This window comes from Notolepis coatsorum (assembly GCF_963971535.1).
Source record: "Notolepis coatsorum genome assembly, chromosome: 17".
Taxonomy (NCBI): domain Eukaryota; kingdom Metazoa; phylum Chordata; class Actinopteri; order Aulopiformes; family Paralepididae; genus Notolepis; species Notolepis coatsorum.
In genome coordinates, this window is record NC_140181.1 from 54,665,296 (window position 1) to 54,685,621 (window position 20,326).

The 20,326-nt window shown below is 45.1% G+C and overlaps 1 protein-coding gene across 1 annotated transcript in view; it reads right to left on the reverse strand.

The window, feature by feature from the left end:
• Positions 1-20,326, reverse strand: part of LOC311244483 (extracellular matrix protein 2) — a 114,295-nt gene extending 93,969 nt beyond the window's left edge. Inside the window, exons 1-2 of the mRNA XM_084334021.1 lie at positions 20,129-20,326; positions 400-516 (exon numbers count right to left, since the gene is read on the reverse strand). Coding sequence (XP_084190147.1) covers positions 400-516; positions 20,129-20,282 — 271 coding nt within the window. The 5' untranslated portion in view covers positions 20,283-20,326. The remainder of the gene's footprint in view (positions 1-399; positions 517-20,128) is intronic.

Below are 20,326 nucleotides of genomic sequence, written 5' to 3' on the forward strand. Positions count from 1 at the left end.
ACCACAGAGATAACGTGATACAATTCTTAATTTGGGTGGTGTCCCCCTTTAATCATATACGAATAAGTGTAGAACGTTGTTGACATACAAAGATACAGTAAGTGCAACGGAGACTCTTGAGGATAAGGACGAGTGGTGAAGGTTGCTGACATACAAAGATAAGCATGTGGTACTAGGTTGGCAGTACAACGTGCTAAGACTCAGAGGATGAGTGGAAGGTCTAGTGTGTCTGAGGGTAAGTGCTCGGGGGAAGTGAGAAGTGCATGTGAGGATAGGCGTGTGTGTAATAGAAGACACAGCGTGGGAGTTTAGCAGAAGGTGGTAAGTATGTGAGGATAAGCGCCGTCTGCCGGACCGGGTCGTGGCAGGCTTATTTTAAGCAGACGAAGAGCCCCTTACCGGCGCACGGGACGGGCCGACAGCTGACGGCACCGCGCTGACACTGGCACACGGAGCAGGGCTGAGGCGACCACATGGACCCCTCGAACAGAGCCATGCCGCTCACCAGGCACTGACCTGCACCGTACCACAGAGAACACAATTCAAGATTCAAGATTTTAAGAGTTTATTCATCACATACATACCAGGGCATACAGTGAAATGCGGTTGGCCATGCCCACTACGATTGTGCAATAAAACAATAGTAATAGTAGTAATAATAATAAGATAACTAGAATAGACATGATAATAGACATGTTAATAAATCACTTAAAGGCACTGGATCCTATGTACACTCCTATACAATGTGCAGTTTTACCTCTATGTCCCTATGCTATACTTGCTGTTACTATTAAGGCTGTCAAAGTTAACGCGATATTAACGCGTTATCGCACGATTCTATTAACGCCACTATTTTTTTAACTCAAGATTAACTAAAAAAAATCAAATAAATAAATACATTTTTTTTTCTTTTTTTTTTTACTAGACTTCACTCAGGTGTATTATTGATGCTCTCATTGATACTATGTTTGTTTCTGAAGTGTGTGTGTGTGTGTGTGTGTGTGTGTGTGTGTGTGTGTGTGTGTGTGTGTGTGTGTGTGTGTGTGTGTGTGTGTGTGTGTGTGTGTGTGTGTGTGTGTGTGTGTGTGTGTGTGTGTGTGTGTGTGTGTGTGTGTGTGTGTGTGTGTGTGTGTGTGTGTGTGTGTGTGTGTGTGTGTGTGTGAGATATAGAGAGAGAGGGGGGTGAGAGAGATGAGGAAGGGGCAAGAGAGAAAGAGACCTGGGAGAGTGTGTGTGTGAGAGAGAGAGGGGTGTGTGTGATTAATCAGCCCTTGTGTGGGTGAATGTAACAAGTTCCTAACGGTTTCGTTCCCCTATTATTTCATGCACACTTTATTCATTGTTTTAAATTATTATTTTCTTTTAAGTTATTTTGTGCATCACTCTGTTTTGAATTTGATGCAAATTTGCAATGCATGAGGGTCATCATTTTGTGTTAAATGGCTGCATAAAGCAAGCATTTGTTGACTCGCATGTTGATAAGAGTATTAAAACTTGGAACTTGAAAAAGATCCGTTTAAGGTAAAAAAAATATATATATATTAAAAATGTGATTAATTTGCGATTAATCGCGAGTTAACTATGGACAATCATGCGATTAATCGAGTTAAATATTTTAATCGATTGACAGCACTACTAACTATACTATGCAACAATCACAAGAAGTTATTTTCTTAAAGTGTCCTTTTTCCCTTTCTTTAAAGTGTCCTTTGCTTGTGTGTTTAAAGTGACCTATGGTGCGTTTGGTGTGAGCGAGTGCAGAATGTTGTGTTGTGTGTGTGTATGTGTGTGGAGAGATCAGTGTTCATTGTTCTGATGGCCTTGAGGGAAGAAGCTGAGCCTAAGTCTCTCTGTTCTTGCTGCGTATAATACGGAGGCGCTTGCCTGACCGCAGCAGCTTGAACAGGCTGTTATTGGGGTGGTGAGGGTCCTTCATTATTCTGCAGGCTCTGGATTTGCACCTCCTATTGTATAAGTCGTGCAGGGGTGGTAGTGCAATACCTGTAGTCCATTCTGCTGAGAGCACCACTCTCTGTAGGGCCTTCCTATCCTGGGCCGTGCTGTTTCCAAACCAGGCAGTGATGTTCCCAGTCAGAATGCTCTCTACAGCCCCGGAATAGAAGGAGTGGAGTATCTTCCCTGATACTCTGAACTTCCTTAATTGTCTCAGGTGGTAGAGGCGCTGTTTCGCCTTTTTTACCATAGTGTCTATGTGAGTTGTCCATGTCAGGTCCTCTGTGATGTAGACTCCCAGGTACTTAATAAAGCTGCTCACCCTGTCTACGATAGCCCCATTTATCCACAGTGGCTTGTGTGTCCCCTGCTGTATTCTCCTAAAATCCACGATCAGCTCTTTGGTTTTACCAATGTTCAGGAGTAGGCTGTTATCCCGGCACCACCGTGCCAGTACATCAACCTCCTCCCGGTAGGCCTTCTCGTCATTGTTAGAGATCAGCCCCACCACCACTGTGTCGTCCGCAAACTTCACTATGGAGTTGGAGCTGAACCTGGCCACACAGTCATGTGTGTACAGTGAATACAGCAGGGGGCTGAGAACACAGCCCTGGGGGGACCCGATGCTCAGGGTGATTGAGTTGGAGGTGTGTCCACCCACCCTGACCGCCTGGGGCCTGTCGGTCAGAAAGTCCAGGATCCAGGCGCTCAGGGCAGAGTTCAGACCCAGATCAATCAGCTTGTCAACCAGTCTGGTGGGGACTATGGTGTTGAAAGCTGAACTATAGTCAATGAACAGCAATCTCACATATCCCCCCTTCTGACTGTCAAGGTGAGAAAGGGTGTTGTGCAGTACCTGGGAGACTGCGTCGTCAGTGGACCTGTTTGTCCTATATGCACAATGAAGAGTATCATCTGTCATAAAGAGAGAAAACCCAGTGTTGTCTAACTATAAATGATAATTGGCATGAAAACTATTACTCTTAAATGTCATTTCAAGTCAATCTATCTTCAGACCTTTGGGAAAAGTGAAATTTCTGAGGACATAACCATGTTTAAAAAAAGAAATTTGCAGAAAAATGCAGGTGTCATAGCAGCAGTATGGGGGAGGGGAGGTACAGGCAGGACAAATAATAATAGAATAAAATGTAATATAATAATAATAAGATAATGGCAATACACTAGAGTCAGACAATGTATACTCTATCGATAATAGTATACATGCAGAAGTGGCATGACCATTCAAACTGGGGGGGGGGGGGGGGCATGTGCCCCACCAGACTTTTGATAACTGGATCTTTTATTTTTGTATGACTATTATTTTTGATCATAATAGTTATGATAATTTTATATTATGAGTCAAACGTATTCTACTAATTATGTCATAGGTCATAATAACTCAAAAGGTCACACACACCCATTCCCTTTCCAAAAGCACGCACCAGAGATGGCCCTGTCTTTAACAAATATTTTTAATTATTCTTTTTATTTTTTATTTGCCATGTATGGACAAATCCACATTGGAATACAGGTACAGAGCAACACTGTGTCTACAACTAATCCAATACAGGAGTAGTACAAAAAAAATAAAAATAAACACAGACAGTATATAAAAGGACAAATGCTAAGGTTAAGATCAGCATCCCCTAAAGTGCATATCATAGTAAAGTAGGTGTATACGGTGTGTGTTTTAGCTGATATCAGTTTACCTTACTAAACAGCATTCACACCAGTAGAGGCTGCTGACCAAATTTTTAGGTGAAGCACAAATTATTATATTATATTATATATTAAATTATATTTTTAAAACATCCCCCACTGTGTGTCAGTGGTCAGTGGACACAGATGAAAACATATTAACATTAGGTGACAGCGGACCTGACCAGATGAAAACATATTAGGTGACAGCGCACCTGACCAGATTAAATCATATTAGGTGACAGCGCACTAGGGCTGACCTTCAAAGCTTTTTTTGGCAATCGAAGCTTCGGGGCCGAGCTTCGATTTTAATTCTTTAATTTTTTATATATATATTTTTTTATCTTATGTTGTGGGACTTGTACAGCACTTTGGTAAACGTTGTTGTTTTTAAATGTGCTCTATAAATAAAGTGGATTGGATTAATGAATTAAGTAGCCCCTTTCGTGACTGTGACGCAGCCAACAAGGTTTCACTCGGCTGTGTGATTTAATTCAAGGTGGATCGCTGTTGTCGTTTGAACAACTTCAGATTTCATGGGAATGACCAATCCCCCAAATCAAGAATGTTTAAGATGAATGAAGTAAGATTTTGATTATTTGAAATATGGCCTGTGTAGACTAAACTATGCACAGAATTATGTCAGTCTACAAGGTCTGGATTCTACATGGTCCGGCAATGTAGACCTTGTAGACTCCACTACAGACCAATTATCAGTGAATGTTCATGCATTTTTAAGAAGGGCTACTTCCACAAAAAAACAAAGAACTCACCAAAACATCTCAGTAGCACCTTATCTAAATGTTCTATTTCATATATGGAGATTCATATTTATTTATGTATTGCATGCATTTCTACATTTTATTTCCTATTTTGTTTATTCATCCCAGTATCTTTCTTTCTTATGTGTGGAATTCTACAAGGCATGTAGGTGTATATGTGTTTGAGGATGATATCCTTCAAACAGGCAATAGTGATGAGCTGGGTTACTTTCCTCCAGTGTATTTGTCCCCCGGCCCCACCCAATGGCCCCATGCGGGCGCACACGCGCACACACACACACACACACACACACACACACACACACACACACACATACACACACACAAACCGAAGTAAAAAAAAATTTAAAAGAAATATTGAAAAAAAAAGAAAAAAAATTTAACTTCGATTTTTTTTTATGTTCAAAGCTTGTGCCATCGAACGAAGCTTCAAAGCTTCGAAGTATTTAAGACAGCCCTACAGCGCACCTGACCAGATTAAATCATATTAGGTGACAGCGCACCTGACCAGATCAAAACATATTAGGTGACAGCGCACCTGATCAGATCAAAACATATTAGGTGACAGCGCACCTGACCAGATCAAAACATATTAGGTGAAGGTGACAAGGAAGCCACAGACTCATACCCCCCCGACGCTCAACTAACCGCCTCGGACAGTCCTTCATACCAGTGGCCATCAGGCTCCACAACAGTGGGCAGGGACTGCTGCCAGACATCGACCTAGAACTAATAGGAACCCAAGTAGGACAATAACACTACCTTAATATTAATAATGAATAATGTATATTTCAGTTAGTTAGATAGTAAATTATAACACTACCTTATGCATACTGCACCTTATGTGACACTGTGAAAATATATTTCAGTTAGTTAGATAGAAAAGAAGCAGTGAAGCTAGACCAGCACTCTCAGGTTCAAGTATTTAATGGCAGCCTGAAACAAACATGTTTCGGAATTACATATTCCTTCGTCAGTGTTATAGCTTGCAATGCACATGCAGTCAAGATGGTGGTTATATACACAGGTTGTAACTGAGGGGTACAATTCCCTGACTGTATTACTAGATATGATACTTACTACCACTACCTTTGTACTTAATATTCGGCCACCCAGTACACGGCATAAATATATTATCATGAACACTCTCACGTAGATGAAACGGATCCAACACAAATGTACGAATTAGAAACAGGTCTTTATTTCCTACACAGCGATGGTGTGTAGAATAAACACTTAATCACTTAATTACATTTATGAATTGAAATAGTATGCACTTTTATGGCAAGGAGTATTCGTCGGTATATCAATAGATAATGTCCAATCTCTGAAGGCGCAGGTGGTAAATATACGACCTGGAATAGTTAAGGAATAACAGCAATGATACTTTAATGATTATAGGCTGGATACACTAGAGGGGGTTAATCCGGTCGCTTGTAAGCCGACAGGAGTAGGAGGGGGGGGGGGGGTAGAATCCAGCTGCCTCGTCCGGCCAAGGGTATCCCAGGTGAACCCACTGTAGTGCCGTTCAATGCGCCGGCGATCCTTGGACCACAGATGAAAGCAGGTGGACTCTTTGTGGGCCGGCTCTCTCCGGTCCACGGGGGAGAGATGTGGAGAGACCTCGTCTTGCAGAGCGTCTCCTCACCTTGCGTCCTCTCCAGGGGGGGGGTTCCAACACACGGTAGTGTCGGGGGTCTTTATCCATAGAATAATCAAAGTATCCAAAGCATAATCCGTGCCTGGGAAGGCGGGCTGTCGTCGGTAGAATAATCCGGTATACAGGTCCACTCGCTCGTCGGCTCTGGGGCTCCTCGGGTGCAGCTTCACATAGGGTCAACCACCCTGGGTAAGCAGCCAGTTCTCTGCCCGAAACGATAGGGTACTGACTACGGTAGTATTCTCACCGCACGAAGCACTATATATTAACAGACTATTATTAGCTTAATAGACTACGTCCAACTCGACGATATAGTGCCAAATATGACTATTCAAATATTAATATACACGATGTCTCAATACCGATGGTAGGCCGAACTTGGCCTTACTCCCACACGTGGCATCGCGGGGAGGCTTTACGTCTGTGACTCTATTGGAGGGTAAGAAACTGGACTGAAAAGAAAGTCCTACTTTAGTAGCGCAGTATATATACGCACTATGAACAAATAGTCCCATTAGTGGTGCGGTAGCCAAATTCCTACGCGGAACTAGGACTTGTTCGTACATGTCGAGCGGTACGTTTGAACTGGGTCTGAGGGGTATGGCAGCCTGGCACCAAGGTCTCGACCAATAGTAGAATGGAGACTATTATGGGATGTTCAGTAGGCTAGAATGGATATTCAATGCATATTGTACAAGGAATATACAAGGGATATCAGGGAATATTAGAGAATATACAAATACAATTAAATATATATATATAAATAAATATATATATTCGGTTTAATCTGGCCCTTCACAACAGCCACCCCCTGAATAGGTCCCAGACCTAATCAGTTAAACGGAGACAGATTAATCGCGTTGTCTATTTACACATAAGGGTTTGCTGTAGGGGTCAGTCAACTTCACAAAGTCATAGGGTTGTAGGGTCATGGTCATCATCGATTGTGTCTGGGAGTCGAGGCAGTTCTATGAGCCTTGCCACGGGACGGGTGTAAGTGCGACCCTGGACGAGCACTTCAGCTGCTCGGACCTTGCCGTCGGCACCGGTGATCACTTTGCTTACGCGGCCGGCCGGCCACATAGCTCTGGGCAGTGATTGATCAATAATCATGACGACTGTTCCTTCTGTCAAATTGTCTCTCTCCTTTACCCACTTCTGGCGGGTCTGTAGAGACGGTAGGTAGTGCAGTAGGAAACTGTTCCAAAACTTGTCGGCTAATACTTGGCTGTACCTCCACATTCGTCGGCCGTTCGCTTCTTCAGGCCGGTACATTGTCTGGGGTAATGCAGGATCTAGCCGCCCCATCAGGAGTGTGTTGGGGGTAACTGGGTCGATATCCGCCACATCACTGGAGACATATCCGAGGGGCTTCGAGTTAAGTACTCCCTCAATCTCCGTGAGGACTGTCATTAGGACTTCTTCCGCCACAGTCTGGGCCCCAAGTACTGCGTACAGGGCTGTCTTTATGGAGCGCACTTCTCGTTCCCAAGTGCCACCGAAGTGGGGTGCGTTTGGGGGGTTGAATTGGAAATCAACCTGTGCTGGAGCGAGGTGGGTCTTAAGTTCTGGGCCCATAGCTTGGAAGCTCTCTCTCAGCTCTCTTTCGCCGCCTTTGAAGTTTGTCCCATGATCGGACAATAGGGTAGACGGTCTTCCTTTCCGTGATGTGAATCTACGGAAGGCCATAAGGAATGAGTCTGTGCTCAGGGTCGGGAGAAGCTCGATGTGTATCGCTCTGGTGGTCATGCATTTGAATACAATACCCCACCGCTTCTCGGTTCCTCTTCCTTTCTTTATGTGCAGCGGGCCAAAGCAGTCCATACCCGTTGAGTGGAATGGCTTGTCACCGATTCGGAGGCGACATGGAGGAAGGTCAGCCATCCTTGGTATGCTGGGCTGCGCGCGCCACTTGCGGCAGTCTAGACATGTTCGTTGGAAGCGTCGTACCGCCTCTCTTCCTTGTAGGATCCAGTAACGACGTCTGATTTCCGCGAAGACTCTTTCTGCTCCTGCGTGATGTACATCCTCATCGTATTTCTTTATAATCAGCTCTGTGACCTTGTGTCGGCTGTTCAATACGATCGGGTATTTAATGTCATCCGGTAGATTGGGGGCTCTGCGTAGGCGACCACCCACTCTGATGAGGGTGTGAGCGTCGCTCTCGGGGGCCAGGTGAATTAATCTGCTGTCGGATGGGACGGGCTTTCCTCCCTGTAGACAGGCCAATTCATCGGGGAACGAGTCTCTCTGGGCTCGCTGCAGTAGAAGCAATTCTGCTTCCTCGTAGTTAGCTGCTGACATATCAGCGGGGGACTTGCACTCCGGGTGGTACCGCAGGAATGTTCTTTGTTGTGCACTCTCTATGGACGTGCAATCGTTTATGTTAGGGTCGGTGGAGGCTACGGTGCTCAATCCACAGAACACAGACTTCTTAATTTCCACCTCCTCTGGACTTGCTTCCCTCGGGATAGGCATGGGCCACTGTCCTTCCGGGAGTCTTAGGAATGCGGGGCCGTCACTGTAGACATTGCGACGGGTGAGGTCATCCAGGGGCATCCCCCGGGTGATGACGTCAGCTGGGTTCTGTTTTGTATCAACGTAGCGCCACTCTGTTTCTCCGGTTAACTCTTCGGTTAAGTCTTGAATCTCGGTGACTCTGACTCCCACGAAGACTTTGTACTTGCATGAGTCCGATTTGATCCAGGCGAGTACCGTCGTGGAATCTGACCACAGGATTGTTCTAGACACCGGTATGGTGAGCTCACGTTGGATGAGCGTGGCTAGGTGCGCTCCGGCTAGGGCTGCGCAGAGCTCTAGACGTGGGATAGATTGTTGCTTGAGTGGGGCTATTCTCGAGCGGGCGAGGACAAATGCTGTGTAGATCTCTTCGTCCGCTGCTGGGTCCTCTGCTACATGTTTCTGTAGTGCAAATGTCGCACAGCAGGGGCTGCACGTCGTTCCGAAGGGGAGGACTTCCCATTGGTAGATGGCTGGGTGCTCATCTCCTGGCTTCTCTCTCCATAGGAACCGTAACAGGGGCTTGTCCGCCTCTACTAATCTCACCTGCAGGAACATTCCTTTAATGTCCCCGCTGATGGCCACCTTTTCCTGGCGGAAGCGGAGTAGAACGCCGAGTAGGGAGGGGCCGAGTGTGGGACCGGGCAGTAACTCTTTATTCAGATTTTGGGATCCGATCTGGTAGCTGCAGTTAAATACTATGCGGTCTTTACCGTTGTGATGGACCTTGTGGTGGGGCACGTACCACGATTCAGTGGTCTGGTCAGCCTCTTTAATGTCCATCTTTGTGACGTGTCCCGCTGTGATGAGCTTCTCAATCTCAGCGCGGTATACACTCTCTTGGGCGGGGTTCTTGGCTAAGCGCCGCTCCGTGTTCAGCAGGTACCGTTCTATGGCGTCTGTCTTGGCGTGGAAAGTAGGCATTCCTTCTCGCCGCAGGAGTGGCGTGGCGTATCTCAACACGCCGTTGACCGGGACTCTCTTGGTCCCTGTCTCGAGGAGGTGAATGGCGTAAATGTCATCTTTAGAGCGAATGTCTTTCTTTCCATTCTTAAAGGGCATTTGTTCCAAGCTCCATAGCCGCTCTACGTGTTGCAGGAGTGCGGTTTCTCCCTCTGTGACTCGGGAGTGGAGACATCTATTGGCTGTACTTCGGTTGAGAGATTTGGCGAGCGGGCCTTGGAGAGTCCATCCCAAACGGGTCTCGACTGCTGCAGGACAGCCTCGGGGTCCGGTATGAACCCGGTCTATCGGGACAATGAGGTCTGCATGGTCGGAGCCTATCAACAGGGTCGGCATAGCATTGTCTATGAGCGGGATCGGTAACTTGCGCAGATGTGCATATTTCTCCATCAGCTTGGCGACGGGGTGTGTGTACCGCGACAGTCCTATTTCTTGGCTGGTGAAAGCGTCTGCAATCTGGTACCGTCGCTCAGGCTGGCCGCTTGCTGCGATAGAGAATGAGACATTCTCGCCCTTTATCGTCTTCAAATCTCGTCTTATTGTCCGAATTGTCATTTGGGTTTCGCTTCCCCGCAGCCCTAGCTGGGCCGCAGCGGAGGCGAGCAGCAGGGTCTTCTCTGACCCGTCATCGAGGACGGCGTAAGTGTCCAGGACTTTATTCTGGTAGCTTAGTGTCACACGCACTACTTTTAGGAGTACTCGGGCTCCACTGCTGCTGGCGGGATCGATGTACATGACGCTCGCTTTGCGGCTGGATGGTGCAGGTGAAGGGCGCCGTCTGTTACTGTCGTGAAGTATGTCCAGATGGGCTCCATCGCACTTGGTGCACCTTTTCTTTAAGCGGCATTCGGCTGCCATGTGTGAGCGCGCACAGCGAAAACAGCGCTTGTTGGACTTTATCCATTGACCTGCTTCCTCCGCGTTCAGCTTAGGGAAGGAGTCACATTGCGCTAGCCAGTGTTCTTTCTCACAGTAGGGGCACACTATCTTCCACTTCTCCGTTCTGGAGGGGGTACTGTGGCTCCTGCTGCTCGGTACTGACTCCGATTGGTGCATCACAGTCACCGATCTTCTTCCATCATTTAGTCGTCTGGTTCCTTCTCTGGAGCCAGGGGTGCTCCGTCCGAATGTATCTAGCCGTAGGCTGCTGACTTCTCTCGCCAGGAAGTCTGCTAGATCGAGGAGGTTCGGTTCGGGGCCATTCGGGTCTCTGTGGTCCCTCTGTCGCCTAAAGCGCTCCTGACGAGCGGGCGGCAGCTTCTCCAGGATCCTTTCCACATTTGAGTTGGCGTAAAGTTCATACTTCCCCTTCTCTCTTTGCGCTCCCAACATCCCTACCAGGGACTGCACTCTGATGGACAGGTCGTCCAGTGCTCGATTGTCTATTGCTGGGGGTAAGCGGTCGATGTGTCGGATCTCCTGGATCACGTAATCCCATATGCGCCCATACCTCTGGTCCAATGCTACCAGCGCTGCTGTGTATGGGGTGGTGGAAGTCGCGTAGGCGAGCGCTATATTATGTGCGCGGGGCACCTTTAAGTGCTGCAGTAGGATGGCGTATTTGTGGCGTTCATCCAATACATCCACCAACATGGTCTCCAGACACATGCGGAGTTCTGTATACTGGGCCCGGTTCTCTTGGGTGAAGTCGGGTACCATAGGCGTGCCAATGTATGACGCTGACTGTGGATACATCGGCGAGCGTTGGGGGGGAGGCCTCCTAGGCGAGTCTCCTCCCGCTCCTTGGTATGGGCTGGTACCGGCAGTGTACCATGGCCCGCTTGTCCAGGTGCTGTTCCTCGGTGCGGGTCGTGCGTCGTGCTCACCCGTGTATAGAGTCGGGGGTCTGTAGCGCAGCTCCGCGGGAGTATAGCCTGGGCTGTACCGGACCTCCTGGTCCGGTAGAGTACTGTGCTGTCTTCGGGCGCGGTTCTCCTCCTCTTCCTCTTCGTCTTCAGTTAGGTCATCCAGTGCTTGTAGTCTCTGGTTTAGCCTCTCCACAGGATATGCTGCTCCTTCCCGGTTGCTAGGTCTCGCTTGGACCGGTGGGGGGAGGTGGTCTGTGGGGGGTATAGACCTCGTCTGTTGGTCAAGTTCAGGGTTGTTTACTCGGCTAGGGGATGCCGCCCTGGAGGTGTGTCTAGACGAGTTCCTGGAGCCTCTGGCGGAGGGAGAGGGTGTTGTCCGTCTGATCAGCTGTTCTATTAGTTGCGCTTGCTGTCTGTCGCGCTCTGCGTCCCGTAGAGCACCAGCAGCTGCTCGCTGGCTGTCTGCTCGGTCTCGGGCCACATTCTCTTCCATCTGAATGCGTCTTATTTCCAGGCGTATGTGCTCTTCTTCGCTCCGTTGCTGTATCTGCAATCGATCGCGTTCACCCTGGAGTCTATCGCGTTCAGTAGAGGCTTTCAGGCTGACGAGGAATGCCTGCTGTAGGGTCCTCTCTGCCTCGCTGGGAGAAGGCGGTTGTATAGGGGAGCCTTCCCTCGGGGTACTCCTTGCGGAGCCTTGGAGCTCTATCTCCACGGTGCTCTCCCCGTCTTCTTCCGTGCCGAGTTCTCTCTCGGTAGCATTGTATTCCTCCCGGGACTCATCGGGGACTACTTCTTCAGTACTGGCGGGGTGTGAAGTCATGTCTGGTTCCCACTGGTCCCCACCGTGAACTTGGTCAGTTACATTAGAGCCCGTAGGGGCCTCTATGGTCGGGGTAGTCTGGGCGTTGGGGTTAGACATACTTTTACTTTCTAGTTTTACCGCGTTTACTGTTAGTAGAAGACTAGGTTGTTGACTGACAGCGTAAGCCTCTAAGTACTGAGGGAGCCGTCGTTCGCGCTGCGGGCGTTGGTTAGGAGGATCGTTTCGTGGAGTGTTCATCATAGGCCATTTCAATATTAATAACACTATATTAATATTACACTAATTACCATCCGGCTCGAAGGACCAATTGTAACTGAGGGGTACAATTCCCTGACTGTATTACTAGATATGATACTTACTACCACTACCTTTGTACTTAATATTCGGCCACCCAGTACACGGCATAAATATATTATCATGAACACTCTCACGTAGATGAAACGGATCCAACACAAATGTACGAATTAGAAACAGGTCTTTATTTCCTACACAGCGATGGTGTGTAGAATAAACACTTAATCACTTAATTACATTTATGAATTGAAATAGTATGCACTTTTATGGCAAGGAGTATTCGTCGGTATATCAATAGATAATGTCCAATCTCTGAAGGCGCAGGTGGTAAATATACGACCTGGAATAGTTAAGGAATAACAGCAATGATACTTTAATGATTATAGGCTGGATACACTAGAGGGGGTTAATCCGGTCGCTTGTAAGCCGACAGGAGTAGGAGGGGGGGGGGGGGTAGAATCCAGCTGCCTCGTCCGGCCAAGGGTATCCCAGGTGAACCCACTGTAGTGCCGTTCAATGCGCCGGCGATCCTTGGACCACAGATGAAAGCAGGTGGACTCTTTGTGGGCCGGCTCTCTCCGGTCCACGGGGGAGAGATGTGGAGAGACCTCGTCTTGCAGAGCGTCTCCTCACCTTGCGTCCTCTCCAGGGGGGGGGGGTTCCAACACACGGTAGTGTCGGGGGTCTTTATCCATAGAATAATCAAAGTATCCAAAGCATAATCCGTGCCTGGGAAGGCGGGCTGTCGTCGGTAGAATAATCCGGTATACAGGTCCACTCGCTCGTCGGCTCTGGGGCTCCTCGGGTGCAGCTTCACATAGGGTCAACCACCCTGGGTAAGCAGCCAGTTCTCTGCCCGAAACGATGGGGTACTGACTACGGTAGTATTCTCACCGCACGAAGCACTATATATTAACAGACTATTATTAGCTTAATAGACTACGTCCAACTCGACGATATAGTGCCAAATATGACTATTCAAATATTAATATACACGATGTCTCAATACCGATGGTAGGCCGAACTTGGCCTTACTCCCACACGTGGCATCGCGGGGAGGCTTTACGTCTGTGACTCTATTGGAGGGTAAGAAACTGGACTGAAAAGAAAGTCCTACTTTAGTAGCGCAGTATATATACGCACTATGAACAAATAGTCCCATTAGTGGTGCGGTAGCCAAATTCCTACGCGGAACTAGGACTTGTTCGTACATGTTGAGCGGTACGTTTGAACTGGGTCTGAGGGGTATGGCAGCCTGGCACCAAGGTCTCGACCAATAGTAGAATGGAGACTATTATGGGATGTGCAGTAGGCTAGAATGGATATTCAATGCATATTGTACAAGGAATATACAAGGGATATCAGGGAATATTAGAGAATATACAAATACAATTAAATATATATATATAAATAAATATATATATTCGGTTTAATCTGGCCCTTCACAACACAGGTGGTTAATGACTTGGCAGGAAATGGCATCACGGCGCAGGTGTGCCTGAGTCTATTGGTCCTCAATGACCAAAGGAAAGACCTATCAAAATAGAGTCTGTTAGTAAATACAAATTATACAAATATACAACATATATAAAAAACAAAAGCAAAAGCAAAAATACATTACATTACCAAAAACTTGATATGTAACATGCCCGTAGTTTGTAGGGCTAATTGAGGCCCTTTACTTATTTACATACATTTTTCTATTGAGCATCATACGATAAACATACCTCATGCGTGAAACAACCACATGGATTAAACCATAATCTTATAGGTAAAAGGTACTTAAAGGAAACAGGTTAACACGTTCTCTTCATTCATTCCTCTAGGTTCTATGCAATTAAACAGGTGAATATAATAACATTCCCGTTGCAATAGTAACTTGTGTCTGTCTCCCCCTCTCGCGGGCCTGTGGACTAACTCAAGTCCCATGTATCTGAGATCGCTAACGGTATGTTTACACCTGGAAAAATGTCTAGCTACTGACGACTTTATATCTGAATATATACTGTGAATATATTTTTCAGTTAGTTAGATAGTAAATTATATTGACCTATTTGTTTACACTGCTTGTGTTGTTTTCACTACTGTACCCCCCCCCCCCTTCCCCCATGCTGCTATGATGCCTGAATTTCCCCAAGGGGATCAATAAAGGAATATCTTATCTTAAAAGGAAAGATGAAATTACCTACCTGGGTTCCATCCTATAGAGGCAAATCTTTCCTGTGACAAAATGGGATCCAATGTAATAAAACTAAGTCAACCAACGAACTAGATTCCTGTACCGGATCTCCTCTCTGGTAAACAAGAATACCTTGAAGACTCTAACAGGAGCTCTCATTCAAGGGTACTACGACTATGCTTGCACCTCATGGTGTGATCTGTTTAATATGTCACTGTCCACATTCGAAATGCCTGACATATGGAAGTGCTCTCGTATTACCCCGTTGCATAAAGGTGGAGATGCACTTGAAATGAATAATTATAGACCAATCGCAATTATTTGTTCTATTGCCAAAGTGTTTGAGAAATTGATATATAATCAGCTCTCTAAATTTCTTGACAAGTACAATATTTGGAGATGCACTTGAAATGAATAATTATAGACCAATCGCAATTATTTGTTCTATTGCCAAAGTGTTTGAGAAATTGATATATAATCAGCTCTCTAAATTTCTTGACAAGTACAATATTTTATCACCTCATCAATCTGGTTTTAGGTCAAAATTCTCAACATCAACAGCTCTATTAAAGCTTACAAACGACATCTTTTCTGCAACTAACGATGGTAAATTAACTGGTGCAATTTTTAGCGATCTGAGCAAAGCCTTCGACTTAGTTGACCACCACCTACTTCTAGATAAACTTCACTCTGTTGGCCTATCACGCAATGCATTACTCTGGTTCAATACATACCTTCATAATAGAAAACAATGTGTTGTCATCCAAGGGTTCAAATCGGATACAATGGTCCAAGAACGTGGTGTGCCGCAAGGTTCAACCCTTGGTCCACTTCTTTTTTCAATATTTATAAATAATATACCTTCTGTCTGTTCTGATTGCAGCGTTCATCTTTATGCAGATGATACAGTGTTGTATACATCCAAAAATAATGTAGCACAGATTCAATCAGCCTTACAATATGACTTTAAGACACTACAGAAATGGCTTGCTGAAAATAAACTAATACTAAACAAAACCAAATCGCACTTTATGATTTTTGGTACTCGGAAAAGACTGAAGGCAACCGAATCTAAGGCATGTGTTATCTTATGTGCCGATAATACACCTCTGCATAAAGCTGAACGCATCAAGTATTTGGGAGTATGGCTTGACCCCCGAACTCTCATTCAATTTCCATATTACCTCTACTGTTATTAAAATGAATCGCAGCATTGGAGCCCTTTATAGAGCTAGACATTGTTTTTGCTTCACTGTTAGAAAGAGACTTGCACAACAACTTATTTTGCCATTAATGGACTATGCGGATGTTGTCTATCAAGCTGCTTCCAAAACCCATTTATCACCTCTAAATGTGGCTTACAATAGACTATGCAGATTTGTTCTTGACTGTCCGTTCACAACCCACCATTGTACTATGTATCAAACCTTAGACTGGCCTTCTCCTACTTTAAGAAGACAGAGACATTGGCTGCAATTGATTTTCAAATGTATCCATTCTGACTATCCTGCTTACCTGAAACAGTTGATGGTCCCTTTCTCTTGCACTTATCGTCTAAGACACTCTGTACAGTATTTTTTCACAGTTTCTCCATTTTCAAAAGCAATGGCCAAGAAATCTTTCATGTTCAAAGCCCCTTCGGACTGGAACAATCTTCCGGTGACCATTCGGTCCATATCTTCATTTTACCTCTTTAAAAATGCTCTTTGTTCTAATTTTATTGTCAAGTGTACATGCTTCCTTGGTGGGGCTCCTGCGCTGGTGAGGGGACGTGGGGCACAGCCGTCCTTTATGCGGGTGTTACGGGTTAGCTAGTTGGCTCTACTCCTATTTTTAGGCAGGGGGGGGCGATTGGTTGATTTGGGGCGCTTGTTGGGCAGGTTGATTTCTCCTCTTCTCCTGCCAGTCCTGGAGCTCAATTTCTATTACATCCTGTATTCTACTCACCCTTTGAATGTTTTGTTGGGCCTTTCTCGCGGCGGCTGCCTGGCGGTGTCATCGCAGGGTAAGCATATTTGTTTGCCCTGCGGTGGCAGCGTCATGTGACTGCCGTGGAGTGGGCCTCTTATGATGGAGATTGAGACATATCCTCTTATCCTCTTATAATGAGACATATCCTCTTACAATGTGTACTTGTTCTGTTGTGTTTTTGTATGTCCTGTATTTATTAAATTTTTGTTGTTGTTGTGTGTTATGTGTTACATTGCACAAAATGTGGGACCCTCTCGAAAACGAGATACTGTATCTCAAGTGGTTTTTCCCAATAAAAGAATTTCAATATGGTACCAAAGCACCTCAAAGGCACTAAAAACAAGATTACAAACATCACAAAACAAACTGGTCAGACTACTGCTTGACCTTACTCCTAAAACCCACCTCACCCCTGCCCACTTTGACAACCTAGGATGGCTTAGAGTAGACGACAGAGTACAGCAACTTGCAATGGGCCTGGTCTACAAGATACACTACACCACTAAGATACCCATGTGCATGTCGAAATACTTCCCAAATGTTAGTGAATACCACGACCACAACACCAGAGGGAGTTCCACAAATCATGTTCAACCCAGATAAAAGAATTTAAAAAGTAAAAAAAAAAAAAAATTATAACTTTTTTTAATAAAAGAAAAATCGTCATAACTTAGAAATGAGATTGCATAGGTCTATGAATCGATATTGCGATTCTGTTTCGATTAATTGCCCAGCCCTACAGTGTGTACAGTAAGTTAGCTTGGTGATTATCATTGTGATGTAGGCTAAGCTGGCTAGCTACTGTTAGCATACAAGCTTTTACAAACACTGTAGCCTACTTACTTTTTCATCCACAACTTTTTTTCTGATCCAGATGCATAAGTCCACTTCTTCATGTTGCTCAGTTGCTGGTTTATACTTCGGTCCTAATGTTGGCGCAAAGTTTAATTTAGCCTACTGTGTTGTTATAGCTGTACAGCTTACTAAACTACTAGCTTGCTCTTTCACACAGTGAAACCAGTCCAGCTGCAGGTCCATAGGTTAGGCTTAGCTCGGGCCAATCTCAAGTTTCTCAAGTTTCTTTATTAGTTGTCATACAGAAGTACAGAATACTTTTATACAAAATGCTTCTTTCTGTTACATTTTGTATAAAAGTATTCTGTACTTCTGTATGACAACTAATAAAGAAACTTGAGAAACTTGAGATTGGCCCCAACTAAACCTAACCTACGGACCTGCAGCTGGACCCCTTTTTGACTGTGCAATGCAGCAACCTCTGATTGGATTTTCAAGACTGCCAATCATATTCAACCTCCGTGTATTGGATGTCAAGGGCTGTCAATCATTCAATCCCCCATTCAATGGCAAGAGTTTAACTGCACAGACCGTGCTTAGATGACGTTAATAGCCTATTTTGATTGACTATTATTTATTATTTATTTAATCCTGGGTCAACCTGTGCAGCCATCTACACGAATATACTGCAGTCATTACTGCAGTGCAGGCCTGCTCAGAGCTGTCAATTTTAGCCATTTTTGAAGAAAAGAATTTATTCACTGCCATTTTTTTTACAGAGGAAAACATTTCTAATAAAAAAAATAATAATAATAATAATAAAAAAATATATATATTTACAAAATATATATATTTACATATATATATGTAAATTAATAATAATTATGAATTATGAGTGAATTTGTGTTTCACGTGTTGTCATAGAGAAACCTCCACTGATTCACACTGCCATTGATGTTGAAATGGGGTGTACAATACTCCATGAGACTTGAAAGTTGTTTGAAGGTTGCTAGGCATAGGTAACTCAGCCTTGTGAAAACCACTGAGTTGTTCGACTTTAGCTAACACAGCGCTACAAACCTGCAGGTCAAACTTCCGCATTCAGTTGGGTGCTCTTGTTATTAACTCCCGGTTGCTATCGTTATATCTTGTAGTAAGTAGAGTCATACAGTAACATTAGCAAAAATAAATTATTTGATTTTCACAAGAGTAAAATATGCTCGATGACTTTCAAGTTTCATGGAGCATATTTTCAACCGTTTTCAACATCAATGCCAGTGTGAAAGGTAGGCTGAGATCTACCAAAACATGTACACCTATGCACACAAAATGTGTTAAAATACTGGGACAATCTCTGGTAATGGTGAGAAGTAAGAATTACCCTGGTATGGTCCTGTTACTGTGTTGCTGAAGCAATTAGCAAAGTAGTATGAGACCCTGTCCCTACATACAACAGTTATGTACTTAGGCTAGTGGTGGTGAGGCTGAGCAGTTTGGAGAATAGGTTACTAGTACTACTGTTGTTGGCAGGTTCCTTTCAACTGTGGCTTTATTATCTATGTTCTCTAAAGTAATTTGCATTGTGGATATCGTTTTTTATGTGAATGCATGCAAAGTTGCAAAGGAGAATAAGGGAGAGAGAGAGGCTGATCCCCTCCGCAGGGGTGTAGCTCCAGATTCTGGGCCCCATGAAAGAATGTATTTGTAGGCCCCCAGTGAATGCGAGCGCGCGTAAGCGCGTGAGCGGAATTTTTTGTTGGCCATTTTTTTATTGATGAAAACGCATAATATGGTTTTTACCTATACATTCGGATCAGCAGTTCAGCACCTGCACTGTTGGTGGGTGAGCCTAGTAAAGAATGTCGCATTGCGTTCATCTTCAATGAATGGACCAATGCAATAGTCTACCAAAGCCCCCCCTCTCTCTCTATATATCTCACACACACACACACACACACATACACACACACACACACACTTCAGAAACAAACATAGTATCAATGAGAGCATCAATAATACACCTGAGTGATGTCATCCTAAGCTACCCCCCCCCCCCCCCAGCTACGCCCCTGCCCCTCCGCACATGTTTTTAAGTGTTTTCAACACTTTAAAGGTGATATATATTGAAAAACGATTAGTTTCATATGGTTTTTCCACCTGAAATGTTCAATGAATTACTGAAAATGGCTTAGCAGCATCCCTACACCTTTGCCCTCATTGAGAATGCAAGGATCTATGAAGCCCAGCCCCCCTTCCCCCTCACATCTTCCCCCAAGCCAGTTAACTTTCTCATTTTCCACCTAAACAGTTTGCCAAAAATCTGTTTCACCCAAACACAACACAACACAAACGAAACCATTCAACCCCCCCGCCCCCTGCATGCCCCTGCCCAAATTTTTTGGGAATTAAACCCTTCAACTGAATGAATGAATGATTTCTAGAAACTCAAAGCGTTTTACAATGTAGGGTGGAAATCACCTCCTTCACCACTGACACAAAGGAAACCACCATTTTATTCTGAAGATTAAGAAGCCACATCACTAAGGATGTTAGGTCAGCCCAGAACAAAAAATGTGTTTATATCCATAATAGAAAACATATTTTGAAGAGAATTTGTATATGGTCCATTTCCCAACTCTGAGTAATAATACAAAAATATATATATATATTTAAACTTACCAGGGAGGAGGACAGCATCATGTTCAGGTGCATCTGCAGCGAACCTCAACCGGGAGCCCGCCGACTTCTCTCTCCTATTGCCAGCTCTCCGCTCGGCAAGGGAGACCGCCACCGCGTACAAACACAAGAACCACGGGAGCCAGAGTCTACCCATGCTGCTGCTGCTGAGAAACACTCCCTTTTAACTCCCAGCTAAGG